Raw genomic sequence first — 19,608 nt, forward strand, 5'->3', positions numbered from 1 at the left:
CAGGGTAATGCACTAAGGATTTCGTGCATGGAGCAACAGCATGGTGGTGAAGGCACTCTATGTGGCCATGCATGGTAATGCACAGAGCATCTCTCTCATAGAGCAACAGTGACACCGTGTGGTAACGCAGGGTATGCACAGAGCATTTCCCTCACAGAGCAATAGTGACACTGTGTGACCACGCAGCATAATGCACAGAGCATTTCCTGCATGGAGCAACAGTGACTCCCTGTGGACACGCAGGGTAATGTATTAAGGATATCCTGCATGGAGCAACAGTGGCTCCGTGTGGCCACATGGGGTAATGCACAGATGATCGCTCTCACAGAGCAACACTGACACCGTGTGGCCACACAGGGTAATGCACTAAGGATTTCCTGCATGGATCAACAGTGACTCCGTTTAGCCAAGCAGGCTAATGCACAGAGCATCTCCCTCACAGAGAAACAGTGACACTGTGTGGTCATTCAGGGCATGCACAGATCATCTCTCTCACAGAGCAACAGTTACATGGTGTGGCCACGCAGGGTAATGCACCAAGAATCTCTTGCATGGCTCATCAGAGACACTGTGTGGCAACACAGGGTAATGCACAGAACATTTCCCTCACAGAGCAACAGTGACACCGTGAGGAAACACAGGGTAATGCACAGAGCACCTCTCATAGAGCAACAGTGAGACAGTGTGGCCATGCAGGATAATGCACAGATCATTTCCTGCATGGAGCAACAATTATTCCGTGTGGCCACGCAGGGTAATGCACTAAGGATTTCCTGCATGGAGAAACAGTGACACCGTGTGGCTACGCAGGGTAATGTGCAGAGCATTTCCTGCTTGCAACAGCAGTGAAACCGTGTGGCCACACAGGGTAATGCAGAGAGCACTTCTCATGGAGCAACAGAGACACCATTTGGCCACGCGGGGTAATGCACAGAGCATCTCTCTCACTGAGTAACAGTGACACCGTGTGGCCACACAGCATAATGCACAGAGCATTTCCTGCACAGAGCAACAGTGACACTGTGTGGCTACGCAGGGTAATGCAAAGAGCATTACCTGCATGGAGCAACAGTGAAACCGTGTGGCTACGCAGGGCAAAGCACAGAGCATTTCCTGCACAGAGCAACAGTGGCACCGTGTGGCCATGCAGGGTAATGCACAGAGCATGTCTCTTATAAAGCAACAGTGACACCATCTGGCCACGCAGGGTAATGCACTAGGGATTTCCTGCATGGAGCAACAGTGACACTGTGTGGCCACGCAGGGTAATGCACAGATCATCTCTCTTACACTGCAAGACTGACACCGTGTGGTCACACGGGGTAATTCACAGAGCATTTCCCTCATAGAGCAACAGTGACACCTTTTGACCACGCAGAGTAACGCTCTAAGGACTTCCAGCATGGAGCAACAGTGACACCGTGTGGCCACACGGGGAAATGCACAGAGCGTGTCTCTCACAGAGCAACACTGACACCGTGTGGCCATGCAGCGTAATGCACAGAGCATTTCCTGCATGGAGCTACAGTGACACCGTTTGGCCACGCAGGGTAATGCACTAAGGAGTTCCTGCACAGAGCAAGTGTTACTCCGTGTGGCCACGCGGGGAAATGCACAGAGCCTCTCTCTCACAGATCAACAGTGACACCGTGTGGCTACGCAGAGTTTGCAGAGATCACCTCTCTCACAGAGCAAGTGACACCATGTGGCCACGCAGCGTAATGCACAGAGCATTTCCTGCATGGAGCAACAGTGATACCGTGTGGCCACGCCAGGTAATGCATTAAAGATTTCCTGCATGGAGCAACAGTGACACTGTGTGGCCACACAGAGTAATCCACAGAGCATCTCTCTCACAGAACAACAGTGACACAGTGTGGCCACGCAGGGCAATGCACAGAGCATTTCCTGCTTGGACCATGAGTTACACAGTGTGGTCATGCGGGGTAATGCGCAGACTATGTCTCTCGTAGAGCTACAGTGACACCATGTGGTCACGCAGAGTAATGAACTAAAGATTTCCTGCATGGAGTAAAAGGGAAACCATGTGACCACACGAGTATATGCACAGACCATTTCCCTCACAGTGCAAGAGTGACACCGTGTGGCCACGCAGGGTAATGGACAGAGCATTTCCTGCATAAAGCTACAGTGACACCGTGTGGCCACGGAGGGTAATGCACTCAGGATATCCTTCATGGAGGAACAGTAACACTGTGTTGCCACGCAGGGTAATGCATAGACTATTTCCCTCACAGAGCAACAGTGACACTGTGTGACCACACAGGGTAATGCACAGAGCATTTCCTGCATGGAGCTATATTGACACCGTGTGGCTACCGAGGGTAATGCACTCAGGCTATCCTGCATGGAGTAACAGTGACTCCGTGTGGGCACGTGCGGTAATGCACAGAGCACTTCCATCAGAGAGCAACAGAGACACCGTGTGGCCAGGCAGGATAATGCACTGAGGATTTCCTGCATGGAGCAACAGTGAAACGGTGTGGCCATGCCGGGTAATGCACAGAGCCTCTCTCTCACAGAGCTATAGTGACACTGTGTGCCACGCACAGTAATGCATGAAGGATTTCCTGCATGGAGCAACAGTGACACAGTGTGAGCACGCCAGGTAATGCACAGAGCATCTCTCTCACAGAACCACAGCGACACCGTGTGACCACGCAGGGTAATGCACAAAGCATTTCCTGCATGGAGACAGAGTGACACCGTGTGGCCAAGCAGGGTCATGCACAAAGCATTTCCTGCTTGGAGCTACAGTGACACTATGTGGGCACTCGGGGTAATGCACAGACCATTTCCCTCACAGAGCAACAGTGACACCGTGTGGCAATGCAGAGTATATCCTGCATGGAGCTACACTGACATCGTGTGGCCACACAGGGTAATTCACAGAGCATCTCTCTCAAAGAGCAGCAGTGACACCATGTGGTCGCACGGGTAATGCACACAGCATTTCTTGCATAAAGTTAGAGTGACACCATATGACCACACAAGGTAATGCACAAAGGATTTCTTGCATGGAGGAACAGTGACACTGTGTGGCTATGCGGGGTAATGCACAGAGCATCTCCCTCACCGTGTGGCCTCACAGGCTTATGCACAGAGCATCTCTCTCACAGAGCAACAGTCACACCGTGTGGTCACGCAGGGGATGCACTAAGGATTTCTTGCATGGAGCAACAGTGACACTGTGTGGCCACACAGGGTAATACACAGAGCACTTCCATCACAAAGCAACAGGGATACCGTGTGGCCACACAGGATAATGCACAGAACATTTCCTGCATGGAGCAACAGTGACACCGGGTGGCCACGCACGGTAATGCACAGAGTATCTCTCTCACCGAGCAACAGTAACACCATGTGGTCATGCAGGGTAATGCACTAAGGATTTCCTGCATGGATCAACAGTGACTCCGTGTGGCTTCACAGGGTAATGCACAAAGCATCTCTCTCACAGACCAACAGTGACACCGTGTGGCCATGCGGTGTAATGCATTAAGGATTTCCTGCATGGATAAACAGTGACACTGTGTGGCCACGAGGGGTAATACACAAAGCGTGTCTCTCACAGAGCAACACTGACATGTGTGGTCACGCAGAGTATGCACAGATCATTTCTCTCACAGAGCAACAGTGACACCCTGTGGAGACGCAGGGTAATGCACTAATGATTTCTTGCATGGAGTAACAGTAACACCGTGTGGTCATGCAGGGTAATGCACTAAGGATTTCCTGCATGGATCAACAGTAACTCTGAGTGGCTTCACAGGGTAATGCACAAAGCATCTCTCTCACAGACCAACAATGATACCATGTGGTCATGCAGGGTATGCACAGATCATTTCTTTCACAGAGCAACAGTAACACTGTGTGGCAACGCAGAGTAATGCGCTAGGGATTTCTTGCATGGAGCAACAGTGATACTGTGTGGCCACACAGGGTAATGCACAGGGCATTTCCCTCACAGAGCAACTGTGGCAGTGTGAGGCAACACAGCATAATGCACACCGTTCTCTCTCATAGAGCAACAGTGACACCCTGTGGCCATGCAGAATAATGCACAGAACAATTCTTAAATGGAGCTACAGTGACACCGTGTGGCCCCGCAGGCTAATGCAGAGAGCATGTCTCTCACTGAGCAACACTGACACCGTGTGGCCATGCGGTGTAATGCATTAAGGATTTCCTGCATGGATAAACAGTGACACTGTGTGGCCATGAGGGGTAATACACAAAGCGTGTCTCTCACAGAGCAACACTGACATGTGTGGTCACGCAGGGTATGCACAGATCATTTCTCTCACAGAGCAACAGTGACACCGTGTGGAGACGCAGGGTAATGCACTAATGATTTCTTGCATGGAGCAACAGTGACACTGTGTGGCCACGCAGGGTAATACACAGAGCATTTCCCTCACAGAGCAACAGGGACACCGTGTGGCCACACAGGATAATACACAGAGCATTTCCTGCATGGAGCAACCGTGACTCTGTGCGGCCACGCGGGGTACGGCACACAGCATTTCTTGCATAAAGCTAGAGTGACACCATGTGGCCACGCAGGTTAATGCACGGAGCATCTCTCTCACAGAGCAACAGTCACATCGTGTGGACACGGGGAGTAATGCAAAGAACATTTCCTGCATGGACCTACAGTGACACTGTGTGGCCACGCAGGGTAATGCACAGAGCATCTCTCTCACAGAGCAACAGTGACACCGTGTGGTCATGCAGGGTAATGCACTAAGGATTTCCTGCATGGATCAACAGTGACTCCGTGTGGCTATGCAGGGTAATGCACAAAGCATCTCTCTCACAGACCAACAGTGACACTGCGTGGTCACGCAGGGTACGTACAGATTATTTCTCTCACAGAGCAACAGTGACACTGCGGCCACACAGGGTAATGCACAGAATATTTCCCTCACGGAGCAACAGTGACAGTGTGAGGCAACACAGTGTAATGCACAGAGCATCTCTCTCGTACAGCAAAAGTGACACCGTGTGGCCACACAGAATAATGCACAGACCATTTCCTGCATGGAGCTACAATGACACCGTGTGGCCACACAGGGTAATGCACTAAGGATTTCGTGCATGGAGCAACAGTGACTCTATGTGGCCATGCATGGTAATGCACAGAGCATCTCTCTCATAGAGCAACAGTGACACCGTGTGGTAACGCAGGGTATGCACAGAGCATTTCCCTCACAGAGCAATAGTGACACTGTGTGACCACGCAGCATAATGCACAGAGCATTTCCTGCATGGAGCAACAGTGACTCCCTGTGGACACGCAGGGTAATGTATTAAGGATATCCTGCATGGAGCAACAGTGGCTCCGTGTGGCCACATGGGGTAATGCACAGATGATCGCTCTCACAGAGCAACACTGACACCGTGTGGCCACACAGGGTAATGCACTAAGGATTTCCTGCATGGATCAACAGTGACTCCGTGTAGCCAAGCAGGCTAATGCACAGAGCATCTCCCTCACAGAGAAACAGTGACATTGTGTGGTCATTCAGGGCATGCACAGATCATCTCTCTCACAGAGCAACAGTTACATGGTGTGGCCACGCAGGGTAATGCACCAAGGATCTCTTGCATAGCTCATCAGAGACACTGTGTGGCAACACAGGGTAATGCACAGAACATTTCCCTCACAGAGCAACAGTGACACCGTGAGGAAACACAGGGTAATGCACAGAGCACCTCTCTCATAGAGCAACAGTGAGACAGTGTGGCCACGCAGGATAATGCACTAAGGATTTCCTGCATGGAGAAACAGTGACACCGTGTGGCTACGCAGGGTAATGTGCAGAGCATTTCCTGCTTGCAACAGCAGTGAAACCGTGTGGCCACGCAGGGTAATGCAGAGAGCACTTCTCATGGAGCAACAGAGACACCATTTGGCCACGCGTGGTAATGCACAGAGCATCTCTCTCACTGAGTAACAGTGACACCGTGTGGCCACACAGCATAATGCATAGAGCATTTCCTGCACAGAGCAACAGTGACACTGTGTGGCTACGCAGGGTAATGCAAAGAGCATTACCTGCATGGAGCAACAGTGAAACCGTGTGGCTACGCAGGGTAAAGCACAGAGCATTTCCTGCACAGAGCAACAGTGGCACCGTGTGGCCATGCAGGGTAATGCACAGAGCATGTCTCTTATAAAGCAACAGTGACACCATCTGGCCACGCAGGGTAATGCACTAGGGATTTCCTGCATGGAGCAACAGTGACACTGTGTGGCCACGCAGGGTAATGCACAGATCATCTCTCTTACACTGCAAGACTGACACCGTGTGGTCACACGGGGTAATTCACAGAGCATTTCCCTCATAGAGCAACAGTGACACCTTTTGACCACGCAGAGTAACGCTCTAAGGACTTCCAGCATGGAGCAACAGTGACACCGTGTGGCCACGCGGGGAAATGCACAGAGCATGTCTCTCACAGAGCAACACTGACACCGTGTGGCCATGCAGCGTAATGCACAGAGCATTTCCTGCATGGAGCTACAGTGACACCGTTTGGCCACGCAGGGTAATGCACTAAGGAGTTCCTGCACAGAGCAAGTGTTACTCCGTGTGGCCACGCGGGGAAATGCACAGAGCCTCTCTCTCACAGAGCAACAGTGACACCGTGTGGCTACGCAGAGTTTGCAGAGATCACCTCTCTCACAGAGCAAGTGACACCATGTGGCCACGCAGCGTAATGCACAGAGCATCTCTCACAGAGTAACAGTGACACCGTGCGGCCAGGCAGGGTATGCACAGATCATCTCTCTCACAGAGTAACAGTGACACCCTGTGGCCACGCAGGGTAATGCACAGAGCATTTCCCTCACAGAGCAACAGCGACACTCTGTGGCCACGCAGGGTTATCACAAAAAATTTCGCTCATGAAGCAAGAGTGACACTGGGTGCTGTGATACAGCAGGGCCAGAGAGCAGAAAGAGGGTTGTAGATGGGAGATATAAAAGCCCTAGGATGATCAAGGCTTTATTCCATGTGGACTAGGGAAAGGTTACTACAGGTTAATTGGAGAACCTAGACCCAATTAAGGCCCCAACAAAGACCTAAGAAAATTCCCTTTCTGACTGAAGCAGGGGTGAGGGAAGGAGAGCTGAGTAGAGTTTGGAGGAGTTTTACTGTTCTGTAGAGGACCAGAGGAAGGAAACCCTGCCCAAGCAGAGCAGAGAGACTCCCCCTTCTGTAGTGTTTCCCTCAGTCCTATGCGCCGGGGGAGAGGCTAAGCAGCCTGAAAAGCTGAAGGGGCTAGAGACACTATGCCTGCTTGTCCTAAAAGCCATTGATGGACCGACCCTCCATGGATTTGCCTAGTTCTTTTCTGAACCCAATTTTTGTCTTGGCCTTCACAACACTCTCTGGTGAGGAGTTTCAACCCTAATCTCACAGAGCCCCGTATCCGACGAGGAAGCACACAGCCTGTGAAGAGAACTACGGCAAGTACAGATGAGGAATTCCAAGCACTGATGGCTTACTCACAGCCAGTTAAGCAGGAGGCAGAAAGCTGAGGACAGTTCATGTCTGCTTAGAAGTATGTTCAGGCTGCTCATGTCCACATCTGCCAATTTCTCCCCCAGCTGCTGCTCCTGGACGATTCTGCTGCAACTGCAGCAAATAAGCCAAACAAGAGCCATCACTACACAAAATTCAACTGGTGTGTAAAATCTTTCCTTCATCCCTGCCTCCCTCTCCTATCCCATCCACATCAACCCCATTAGAGCAGAGACTCAATCAACACCCACAGTCACCACTGCACTCTAGTGCCCACTGCCCTGCGTCATTTCGGTCCCTTACTTGTTCATAGTCCCAAGACCTAGCCTGTGTGGATGCACACCTACCACACCTGCCTGTGTGCTACGAAGGGAGACAACACAAGGCGAGGCAAGGACAGAGAGAGAGACAGATAGACAGACAGAGTGTGTGTTGGCCAACACATTAGAGGAAAGAGGCAGAAAAACATGGGAGGAAGGCAAGTAACTCGCAATTTGGAGTCATCCTCCTGGATCCAACTTTCTGCTGCAGAGGACACACCACCCCTGGCCAGAGAACTGAGCAGCTTCTGAAAATGGGGACCTTGTCTCCCTCATAACCACTAGTCAGGAACCTTTTCTTACAAACTCAGCCCTAGCTAACAGGGCGCCCCTACCAGGAGCGAGGTGGTCCGTGAGCAGAGGAACCACCAAACCAGACACTTATCTCACTGACAGTGATGGCTGTTCCACTCCCTGATGCCGCGCAAAAGCCTTCCATCTACATGAGGATGGTCTCAGCACTCTTGCTCCCCTTCCATCGCACGAGGACAGTGGACTCTGATGCGTGACTTCTTTTCCTTTGCAACTAAACCCACCACAAGGGGAAAAAGAAATACCCTACCCTCTCAGGAGGCAATGTCTTGTAGGCTCTTCTTTTCACCTCCCCGACACGGTAGGCCTCCGCCCTCAACCATCTTTCCAGTACATCTTTAGGACTAAAAGTAGAAAACGCCTCTTGCAATGACACCTTAAATACTCACTCTGCATAGCAGACTCTGGTCAGAAATACCAAACCTGCAGAAAAATATGCAGAAATTGGTCATGTTTTTGGCCTAACTGGCTTGCAAGTTGCTTGTTGGCTAGTTTTTGGCTTGTAGGTTGTTGTTTGCTGTAGTTTCTGACTGCTTTTTTTTTTTTGTTCGGCTCCCAGCAATTGGGGGCAAGCAGGGGCAAAGAGAGGAGAGAGTCAGGGGTGTACAGGGGGCCCACCACAGTGTCTGACGACTTGCAATGGGAGATTTAGTCACACAGAGTGTTGGGGTTCCAAGGGATTGGCTTGCTTTGGAATTGTTTTGAAATGGGATTAGCTTGATTTTTGTCTTATTATGAAAGTTGAGGTGCTTATTTACCTAGTGAAAGTTGGCAACTGAGACTCTGGTCCCTTCCCCAGCTTTAATCCCACACAGCACCACATTCAATGAGGATGTTCAGAACCTCAGCACAAAACTGGAGCGAGAACAGATGAGGAATTCCAAGCACTGACCACTTACTCACAGTCAGTTATGTGGAAGGCAGAAAGCTGAGGACTGTTCATCTCTGTTTACAAGGATGTCCAGGCTGCTCAGGTTCATTTCTTCCAGTTTCTCCTCTGGCTGCAGCTCCTGGACGATCCCTCTGCAAAGACATGTAACCCAAGCAGGAGCCATCACTGCCCCAAGTTCTATTGGTGTCTGAGATGCCGCCCTCCCTCTCCCATCCACTGTACATTAGCCCCACTTGATGAACAGAGTCAGAGTCAACTCCCACAGTCACCCCATACCACTACCAATGGAGGATCTAATACCCATCATGCTTCTCTTCCTCCTCCCAATGCTCCAGTGGGATACAGACTCTCCAGACCAAGCCAGAAAGCATGAACCATTGCCCAAGTTCTATGCAAGGAGACAGTACAAGGAGAGGCAGACACACACAGAGCATGTTGGCCAACATATGAGAGCAGAGATACACACACAGGAAGGAGGTAAACTCAGCACATGTAGTCACCTTCCTGGCTCTCCACAAAGGGTTACTGCATTTCAGGAAGACTCCATAGCACCTGACAACCCCTTGATAGGGCACAAAGGATTCCCCTAAGCTTATTGTGTCCCCATGAGATGCAGAGGCCTTTCCTCAGGGGCCTTCCCCATATTTACAAATTCTCTCCACTGAGATGAGTGTTTGCAGCCCTCCCTCAATACTGAACTTCAGAAAATTTCCATTTGCTCTTACTCTGCAGATTACTGTCCGGCTTCTATCCCTAGGGATGGGCTCAGGGTGGCCACTACTTTTTTGGTCAGATGAGAGACTGGCCAACCTGTGGCAGAGACCAATCTCAGTAGGAACTGAAAAGAGAAAGAGAGAACACTTGTAAGCTAGGCCAGCACTGGGGCATGGAAGAAAAATGGACACACACACATCACTGGCTGCTGCTCATTGGGGCTCCCTTCTCTATTCCTCTCCAGCCCACCCAGGGCCTAAAATGCTCATCACTCCTAAGAAGCTACAGCACTCCAGGAAAGGGACAATCCCAGACCACTACCAGCCACAGGCAGAGCTGGACCTTCCCCAGGACCCATTCCAGGGATAGGAGAAGCATCTCTCTGCTCTCCACGAGTCATCTCACTCTGCAGATACTGGATAGAGAAATATCATTTCACAAAAACATTACAAGATCGCTCCTCGGCTCCACTGCAAAGCAAAACAGCTAGATTGGGTACGTTTGCTTCCTCCAGATGCTCCTACTCTGTTTGGGGCTGCTCTGCTGGCCTGGAGCAGCCCTCTGCAAGAACAGCTAACCACCTATGGAAGAGCCATCACAGACAAAAACAGTCTAGGTTCACAACATCTTCCAGTACCTGCCTCCACTCTCGCACCCACTATCCTGCATGATTTTCATCCTCTCCTACTTGTTCATAGCTTTTGAGACCTAGCCTGTAGGGATGCACCCATAGCGCAGCTGCCTGTGTCCTATGAAGGGAGAAGGCACAAGGAAAGCAAGGACAGAGACAGAGAGAGAGAAAGAGAGAGCGTTGGCCAACACACTAGAGAAGAGACAGACAGCAAGAGAAACATGGGAGGAAAGCAAGAAACTCACCAGCTGGAGCCATCTCTCCCTGGATCCAACCTTCTGCTGCGGAGGACACACTGCTTGTGAATAGAGAAATGACCAGCCCCGAGAATGGGGACCTTGTCTCCCTTGTAACTACTGCTGTTCAGGAACCTTTTTTTTTTTAAAAACACAAACCCAGGCCCAGCTAACGGGGCGTCCCTATCTGGAGCCAGGTGGGCCTTGAGAAGAACCCTCAGCAAAACAAACATTTATCTCAGAGACAGTGGCATCTGTTCCACTCCCAGATGGATGGCTTTTTCATGCCATCAAATAATTCTCAAGGTCCCATCACTCTTCATCACTGTCCATTGCATGAGAGCAGTAGACTGACGTGTGTCTTCTTTTTCCTTGGTACTAAACCCAGCAGAAGGGGGGAAAAAAACAAGTTACCATCTCCTTCTGCAAGGTCACATAGTCTTTTCATTTCACAGCTCCCGTATCTCATGGTTCTGCCCTCAACCCATCTCCTATTGGTACTTTACACCTGCAACTAGAAGGGACCCATTGTAACTGCACCCAAAATAGTCAATTTGCTCAGGAGACTATTGCCCCTTCCCCAGCCTTAATATCACATTGCCCAGTACCCAGCGAGGAAGCACAGGGCCTGTAAAGAGAACTACAGCAAGAATAGATAAGGTATTGAAAGCACTGACCTCTGACTCACAGCCAGTTATTCAGAATTCAGAAAGCTGAGGATTGTTCATGTCTACTTAGAAGGATGTCCAAGCTGCTCAGATCCATTTCTGCCAGTCTCTCCTCTGGCTGGGGCTCCTGGACAATTCCTCTGCAGGAACAGCTGCAAAAGCCAAGCATGAGCCATCATGACACAAAGCTCTACTGGTGTGTGAAATCTTGCCCTCAATCCTGCCTCCCTCTTCCATCCCATCTACATTGGCGCCACTCGAACAGAGAACGAGTTAACACCAACAGTCACTGCTCCACTTTAGCACCCACTGCCTGACATGGTTTTCGTCCCCTTCTACTCCTCCAGGGCTCCCAAGACCTAACCTGTGGGGATGCACACCTAGAACTCCTGCTTGTGTCCTAAGAAGGGAGATGGCAGAAGGAAAGGTAAGGATAGAGATAGGGTGTGTGTTGGCCAACTTACTAGAGAACAGAGAGAGACAGAGTGAAAAACATGGGTGGAAGGCAAGCAACTCACCACCTGCAGTCATCCTCCTGGATCCAACCATCTGCTGCAGAGGACACACTGCTACTGGCCAGAGAACTGAGCAGTCCCTGAAAATGGGGACCTTGTCTCCCTCATAACTACAGCTACTCAAAAACAGAGCAATCATCAAAGCAGACACTTATCTCATTGAGAGTGGTGGTTGTTCCACTCCCAGTTGAACGGCTTTTTCATGGCAGCAATAATTTCCTGCGGTCCCATCGCTCTCGCTCGATTTCCATTGCATGACGGCAGTAGACTCTCATGCAGGATCTCTTTTCCTCTGGTACTAAATCCAGCCGAAGGGGAAAAAAACAAACAAGTTACCATCTCAGTGGGCAATGTTGGCGAGGCTCTTCTTTCTGCCTCTCCCACACAGTGGTGCTCTGCCCTGAACCCCCCTCCCATCACACCTTTAGGACTACAAGTAGAAAGCACCTCTTGCAACAACACCTGAAATAGTCACTCTGCACAACAGACTTTGGTCAGACATGACAAACCTGCAAAGAAACTGCAGAAATTGGGCTTATTTTTGGCTTAATTGCTTTCTGAGTTTCCTTTTGGACAGTTTTTGGCTTGCAGATTTTTGGGCTTCTAGCCTGTGAAGAAAACTACAGCGAGCACAGATGTGGAATTCAAAGCATTGATCGCTTACCCACAGCAAGTTAAGTGGGATTCAGAAAGGAGAGGACTGTTCATGTCTGCTTAGAAGGATGCTCAGGCTGATCAGATCCACTTCTGCCAACTTCTCCTCAGCCTGGGGCTCCTGGACACTTCCTCTGCAAGTGCACCTGCAAAACCCATGCATGAGCCATCAGTACAACAAGTTCTATTCGTGCATGAAATCTTGCCCTCGTTCCTCCCTTCCTCTCCCATGCCATCCACCTGAGCCCAACTCAATGAACAGAGATGAGTAAACAGTCACTGTTCCACTTCAGCACCCACTGCCCCTCATGATTTTTCTCTGCTCTTCCTTCTCCATGGCTCCCAAGACCTAGCCTGTGGGGATGCACATTGAGCACCCTGCCCGTGTCCTATGAAGGGAGATGGCACAAGGAAAGGTGAGAGAGACAGACAGACAGATAGAGAGAGGGTGTGTGTTGGCCAACATGCTAGAGAACAGAAAGACACAGAGAGAAAAACACGGGTGGAAGGCAAGCAACTCACCACCTGCAGTCATCCTCCTGGATCCAACCTTCTGCTGCAGAGGACTCGCCGCTCACGGCCAGAGAACTGAGCAGCCCCTGAAAATGAGGGCTTCACAACTACAACTAGTTGTCCTTCACAACTACAACTAGTCAAGAACATTTTCTTACAAACCCAGCCCCAGCTAATGTGGCGTCTCTACCAGGAGCAGGGAGGGCCGGGAGCAGAGCAATCACCAAAACAGACACTTATCTCATTGAAAGTGGCAGCTGTTCCGCTCCCAGTTGGACAGCTTTTGTGTGGCATTGACAATACTCGCAGTCTCATTGCTTTCCGTCGCATGAGGGCAGTAGATTCTGGCGCATGACTTATTTTCCCTTGGTACTAAACCCAGCACAAGGGAGGAAAACACATCAGTTACCACCTTACTCAACGACGTCTTCTAGGCTCTTCCCTTCACCTCTCGCGCATGGCAGGGCTCAGCCCTCAACCCTCTTCTCGTTACACCTTTGGTATTAAACCAAAATCACCCCTTGCAACAGCACCCAACATAGTCACTCTGCACAGCAGACTCTGGCCCCTCCCCAGCCTTAATACCACAAAGTCCTGTACCCAAAGACAAAGCACATGGCCAGTGAACAATACTACAGCAAGTACAGATGAGGATTTCAAAGCACTGACCTCTTACTCACAGCCAGTTAAGCTGGGGCAGGAAGCTGAGGACTGGTCAGGTCTCCTTAAAACGATGTCCAAGCTGCTCAGGTCCACGTCTGCCTCTTCCTCTTCCAGCTAGGGCTCTTGGACAATCCCTCTGCACGAGTAGCTGCAAAAGCCAAGCATGAGCTGTGACTACACACAGCTCTATTGGTGCTTGAAATCTTGGCCTCATCCTTGTCTCTCTCTCCCATCCCATCTACATCAGCCCCACTCGATGAACAGTGACTGAGTAAACAGTGACAGTCTCCACTCTACGCTAGCGCCCACTGCCCGGAACGATTTTTGTGCCCTCCTACTTGTATGTATCTGCCAAGACCTAGTCCGTGGGGAAGCACACCTAGCACTCCTGCCCGTGTACCATGAAGGAAGACAGCACAAAGAGAGTCAAGGACAGAGACAGGGAGAGAAAGAGTGCTGGCCAACACACTAGAGAAGCAAGACAGAGAGGGAGGGAGAGAGAGAGACACACACAAGAGAAAGGCAAGAAATTTACCAGCTGGAGTAATCCCCCTGGATCCAACTATCTGCTGTGGAGGACACACTGCTTGTGGACAGAGAACTGACCAGCCCCTGAAAATGGGGACCTTGTCTACCTCATAAACGCATCTAGTCAAGAATCTTTTCCTACAAAGCGAGCGTCACCTAACGAATAGTCCCAGCCTGTAGGCAGGTGGGCCATTACCAGAGTCCTCACCAAACCAGACACTTATCTGACTGATGGTGATGGCTGCTCCATTCCCAGCTCAACAGCATCTGCATAGCCTGGCATCAATAATGCTCATTTTCTCATGGCTTTTGGATGCTTTCCATCTCACAACAGGGGTGGGCTCTTACCTTTGACTTCTTTCCCCTTTCCCAAAGCACAACAGAAGAGGGAAAACCAAAGTCATCATTGGATTCTCAATGTTTTCTTTCATCTTCGTCTCTCATCTCCCATTACACCGTTTTAGATACATTTAAAAAGCACACAACGCACACTCAACCTGTGGAATTCCTGGCCATAGAATGCTGTGAAAGCCAAGACTATAACAGGATTAAAAAAAGAACGAGGTAAATTCATGGAGGACAGGCCCATAAATGGCTATTGCTCAGCACGGGCACTGAGCAGAGCCCTCACCTAACATGACACTTACCTCACTGATGGTGACAGTTGCTCTGCTCCCAGCTGGATGGCTCTTGCCTGGCATCAACAATGCTCGGAGTATCCCTGCTATCCCTCCCTTTCCATCGCATGAGGGAGTGGACTCTGACCTTCCACTTCTTTTCCCTTGGTAGTGAACCCAGCACAAAGGGGGAAAACAAACAAGTTAGCATCTCAGTCAGCAACATCGCATAGGTTCTTCTCCCATCTACCGCACCCCAGACCCCCGCCCTTCATGCTTCTTCTGCTACACCTTCAGGAGCACAACTAGAAAGAAGCCTCTTGGACCTACAGCCAAAAGAGTCACTCTGTACAGAAGACTTGTGCCTTTCCCTCATCTGAATCCCACAGAGCCACGTACCCAATGAAGTTCACAGCCTCTGACCAAAACTAGAGCGAGAACAGATGAGCAATTCCAAGCACTGACCGCTTACTCACAGCCAGTTATGCAGAAGGCAGAAAGCTGAAGACTGTTAATCTCTGCTTAGGAGGATGTCTAGGTGGCCCAGGTCCACTTCTGCCAGCTTTTCCTTCAGCTGCTGCTCCTGAACAATTCCTCTGCAAATGCAACAAGTAACCCAAGCAAAAGCCATCACTACACAAAGCTCTGTTGGTGTTTGAAATCTTGCCCTTATCCCTGCCTTCCTCTCCCATCCCATCTACATCGGCGCCATTCGATGAATAGAGACGAAGTTAATACCGACAGTCACTGCTCTACTCTCGCACCCACTGCCCCGCGTGATTTTTGTCCTCTCCTGCTTCTTCCTAGCTCCCAAGACACAGCCTGTGGGGATGCAAACGTAGCATGCCTACCCGTGTCCTATGAAGGGAGACGGCACGAGGAGAGGAGAGGAGAGACACAGAGAGTAGGCCAACACACTAGAGTACAGAGAAAGAGAAAAACCATGGGAGTAAGGCAAGAAACTCATCAGCTGGAGAAATCCCCCTGGATCCAACGTTCTGCTGCAGAGGACACACACTCCTAGCCACAGAAATAACCAGCTCCTGAAAATCTTGTCTCCCTAGTCAGGACTCTTTTCCAATAAACCGAGCCCCAGCTAACATTGATTCCCAGCCTGGAGGCACATAGGCAGTTACCAGAGTCCTCCCCAAACCAGACACTTATCTCACTTATGGCAACAGTTGCTCCACTCCCAGCTCGATGTCATCTGCATAGCCTAGCATCAACAACGTTCACTGTCTCATGGCTCTTGCGCCTTTCCATCTCTCAAGGTTTTTTCCCCCACATTGAACTTTAGGGTACAAATGTGGGGACCTGCATGGACACTTCTAAGCTTAATTACTAGCTTAGATCTGGTAACTCAGCCACCATCCAGAAATTTCAGTGTCTGGATCACTTCTTGTCCCCCCTAAAACCTTCCCCTCCCTGGGCAGCCTTGAGAGGCTTCACCAATTCCCTGGTGAACACAGATCCAAACCCCTTGGCTCTTAAAACAAGGAGAAATTAACCATCCCCCCTTGTGACGTTATTGATATAAACTGGGACCATATAGAACATGGGTTGCAACCAAGGTCCTGTAGTGGCACCAAATCCTAGGTAAAGGGAGTCATATAAGGTGTCTAAGACCAGGTTACGGATTACTGGTTATGATTATGCCGTCTGTATGTCTGCAGCATTTTGGTTGTTGAAGTTATGAATATTGGCTGTATGCTGTCTGTATTTCAAACTTGTGTTGTGTTACTGGGAAAGATCCCAGACAAGTTGGTGTCAGCTCTGTTTAGCCTGCTTGATGGCCCATTAAGGACCATCACCTACACAATTGTCCCATCGAGAGAAGGCAGTTACGCCCTGTGACTCAGCAGGGTGTGCAGAAACTGGCCCACGTGACTGCAAACTCCATTTTGCTGTAACTTTCCACAGTAAGAACCAAGAAGTGTTCCTACACCTGGAAAAGCCTATATAAGGCGGAGGCCTCATCTCCATTTGGTCTTCAATCCTGCTTCTTACCTCTGGAGGGACTTTGCTACAAACTGAAGCATCCATACTGATAATGGCTTCTGCATTCCAGAGGACATGCTTCTGCTTGATAATTGTTCACTCACAGCCAGTCATTCAGCCAGTCATGGAGAAGAGAGAATGTAAGAATGGCCATACTGGGTCAGACCAAAGGTCCATCCAGCCCAGTATTGTATCTACTGACAGTGACCAATGCCAGGTGCCCCAGAGGGAATTAACCTAACAGGTAATGATCAAGTGATCTATCTCCTGCCATCCATCTCCATCCTCTAACAAACAAAGGCTAGGGACACCATTCCATACTTATCCTGGCTAATGGACTTAACCTCCATGAATTTATCCAGTTCTCTTTGAAACCCTGCTATAGTCCTAGCCTTCACAACCTCCTCAGGCAAGAAGTTCCCCAGGCTGACTGCGCAGTGTGAAGAACTTCCTTGTATTTATTTTAAACCAGTTGCCATTAAATTTCATTTGGTAGCCCCTAGTTCTTGTATTATGGGAACAAATAAATACATTTTTCCTAATTCACTTTCTCCACACCACTCGTCATTTTATATACCTTTATCATATCCCCCCTTAATCTCCTCTGTTCCAAGATGAAAAGTCCTAGCCTCTTTAATCTCTCCTCATATGGGCAATGTTCCAAACCCTTAATCATTTTAGTTGTCCATCTCTGAACCTTTTTAGTGCCATATATCTTTTTTTAGATGAGGAGACCACATCTGTACACAGTAGTCAATGTGGGCGTTCCATGGATTTATATAAGGGCAATAAGATATTCACTGCCTTATTCTCTATCCCCTTTTTAATGATTCCTAACATCCTGTTTGCTTTTTTGACTGCCTCTGCACACTGCGTGGACGTCTTCAGAAAACTCTCCATGTTGACTCCAATATGTCTTTCCTGATTAGCTAAATTAGCCCCCATCATATTGTGAGTATAGTTGGAGATATTTTTTCCAATATGAATTACTTTACATTTATCCCCATTAAATTTCATTTGCCATTTTGTTGACCAATCACTTAGTTAAACCCAAAGAAGATTGTGACTTCAAAAACATCTCACAAACTATCTTGACCACTTTAGTATCATCTGCAAATGTTGCCACCTCACCTTTCTCCAGATTATTTATGAATAAATTGAATAGGAGCGGTCCTAGGATTGACCTTTGGGGAACACAACTAGTCACTCCATTCCATTCTGAAAATTTACCATTTATTCCTACCTTTTGTTCCCTGTCTTTTATCCAGTTCTTAATCCATGAAAGGATCTTCCCTCTTTTCCAATGACTATTTTATTTACATACAGTTCTTCACCAAAGGCTCTTATCAAAGGCTTTCTGGAAATCTAAGTACACTATGTCCCAAAATAGTCACTTTATTCAGGAGACTCTTGTCCCTTCCCCAGCCTTAATCCCAGAGCCTCGTACGAAATGAGGAAGCACACGGCCTGTGAAGAAAACTACAGCGAGTACAGGTGAGGAATTGAAAGCACTCACCTCTTACTCACAGCCAGTTATGTAGAAGGAAGAAATCTGAGGACTATTCATGTCTCCTTAGAAGGATGTCCAGGCTGCTAAGGTCCGGTTCTGCATATTCTCATCCGGTGAGGGCTCCTGGATGATTCTTCTGCAAACTAATAAAGGCAAGCAAGTACCGTCACTACACAGAGCTCTATTGGAGCGTTTAATCTTGCCCTCATTCCCACCTCCCTCTCTCATTCCATCTACATCAGCCCCACAAGGGCAGAGATTCAATCAAAACTCACAGTCACCCCTGCACTGTAGTGCCCACTGCCCAGTAATATTTCAGTCCCCTACTTGTTCACAGCTCACAAGACCTAGCCTGTGGGGATGCATACCTACCACATCTGCCCATGTCCTACGAAGGGAGACAGCACAAGGCGAGGCAAGGACAGAGAGAGAGAGAGTGTTGGCCAACACATTACAGGAGAGATAGAGAAAACGGTGGGATGGAATCAAGAAACTCACCAACTGGAGTCATCCTCCTGGATCTACTATGCTGAGGAGGACACACCAGTCCTGGCTAAAGACATGAGCAGCCCCTGGAAATGCAAACCATGTCTCCCTCAAAACCACAGCTAGTCAGGAACCTTTTCTTACAAACCCAGCCCCAGCTGATGGTGTGTCTCTACCTGGAGTCAGATGGAGCGTGAGCAGAACCCTCAACAAAACAGAAACTTATCTCAGTGTCGGTGGCATCGGCTTGGCTCCCAGATGGATGGCTCTTGCCTGGCATGAACAATGCTCACAGGCTCGCTGCTCTCACTCACTTTCCATCGCATGAGGGCAATAGAATCTGACGTGTGACTTCATTTCTCTTGGCACTAAACGCAGCAGAGGGGAGAACAAAGTAAATTAGCATCTCTGTCTGCGATGTCACGTAGTCTTTTCATTTCACAGCTCCTGTGTCCCATAGCTCTGCTCTCAACTACTTCACACCTGCAACTAGAAGGGACCCATGGTAACTGCACCCAAAATAGTCACTTTGCTCAGTAGACTCTTGTCCCTTCCCCAGCCTTAATCCCAAAGAGCCTCGTACCCAACTGTGACCAGGGCCCCTGTGATACTGTCTGCATAGACAATTGCCGGCACTCTCTCCTGGCAACTAATGGCCTCGGCCACTCCTCTGCAAAGGTGCCAACTGAAGGTGTCAGAGAACAAAGAGATCAGGTGATCTCCTGGCCCAGGAAAGAGACAAAGGCCAGAGAGGAGGGGCTGGATAATTGCAGATTGGAGCTGGCTAGGAAAATGGAG

General features: G+C 49.4%; 2 protein-coding genes across 52 annotated transcripts in view; both read right to left on the reverse strand.

Annotated features, from left to right (window-relative positions):
- The window catches only part of LOC115639454 (G protein-activated inward rectifier potassium channel 1-like), a 38,532-nt gene that overhangs the window by 9,533 nt on the left and 9,391 nt on the right, over positions 1-19,608 (reverse strand). For 9 of the 50 annotated variants that reach the window (XM_030542209.1, XM_030542215.1, XM_030542222.1 and 6 more), the window contains 8 exons: positions 18,823-19,178; positions 18,331-18,467; positions 13,678-13,819; positions 12,506-13,380; positions 11,336-12,139; positions 9,803-11,036; positions 9,085-9,208; positions 8,575-8,608 (listed from right to left, as the gene is read on the reverse strand). In XM_030542209.1, coding sequence (XP_030398069.1) covers positions 8,575-8,608; positions 9,085-9,128 — 78 coding nt within the window. In that variant the 5' untranslated portion in view covers positions 9,129-9,208; positions 9,803-11,036; positions 11,336-12,139; ... (2 more) ...; positions 18,331-18,467; positions 18,823-19,178. Of the gene's footprint in view, positions 1-7,541; positions 8,609-9,084; positions 9,209-9,802; positions 11,037-11,335; positions 12,140-12,505; positions 13,381-13,677; positions 13,820-14,547; positions 14,737-14,846; positions 14,981-15,292; positions 15,413-15,667; positions 16,086-18,330; positions 18,468-18,822; positions 19,179-19,608 lie in introns of those variants that run through there. The other 41 variants (XR_003997664.1, XR_003997668.1, XR_003997667.1 and 38 more) reach the window with 36 other exon arrangements.
- On the reverse strand, positions 1,226-7,529 carry LOC115639453. 2 transcript variants are annotated; one of them, XM_030542205.1, is made up of 2 exons: positions 6,422-7,529; positions 1,226-2,532 (listed from the first exon to the last, which is right to left on the reverse strand). In XM_030542205.1, the coding sequence occupies exons 1-2, from the start codon at positions 6,758-6,760 to the stop codon at positions 1,636-1,638; spliced, it is 1,236 nt and encodes a 411-aa protein (XP_030398065.1). In that variant the 5' UTR covers positions 6,761-7,529; the 3' UTR covers positions 1,226-1,635. The 2 variants fall into 2 exon arrangements, with proteins under 2 accessions (XP_030398065.1, XP_030398067.1); XM_030542207.1 differs by lacking the exon at positions 6,422-7,529 and adding an exon at positions 3,298-3,740 and having other exon boundaries at positions 1,226-2,530.

The sequence above is a fragment of the Gopherus evgoodei genome, chromosome 24 (genome assembly GCF_007399415.2).
Source record: "Gopherus evgoodei ecotype Sinaloan lineage chromosome 24, rGopEvg1_v1.p, whole genome shotgun sequence".
Lineage (NCBI taxonomy): Eukaryota > Metazoa > Chordata > Testudines > Testudinidae > Gopherus > Gopherus evgoodei.

What these genes read in the sequence shown, in the direction of transcription:
- LOC115639453 (XM_030542205.1), bottom strand. Translation starts at nt 6,760, where the DNA reads ATGCTCTGTGCATTACGCTGCGTGGCCACATGGTGTCACTTGCTCTGT. An exon ending in ACTGTTGCTCCATGCTGGAA is followed by an intron (nt 2,533 to 6,421) that starts GTCCTTAGAGCG and finishes TCTGTGAGAGAG; the next exon opens with AGGCTCTGTGCATTACCCGG.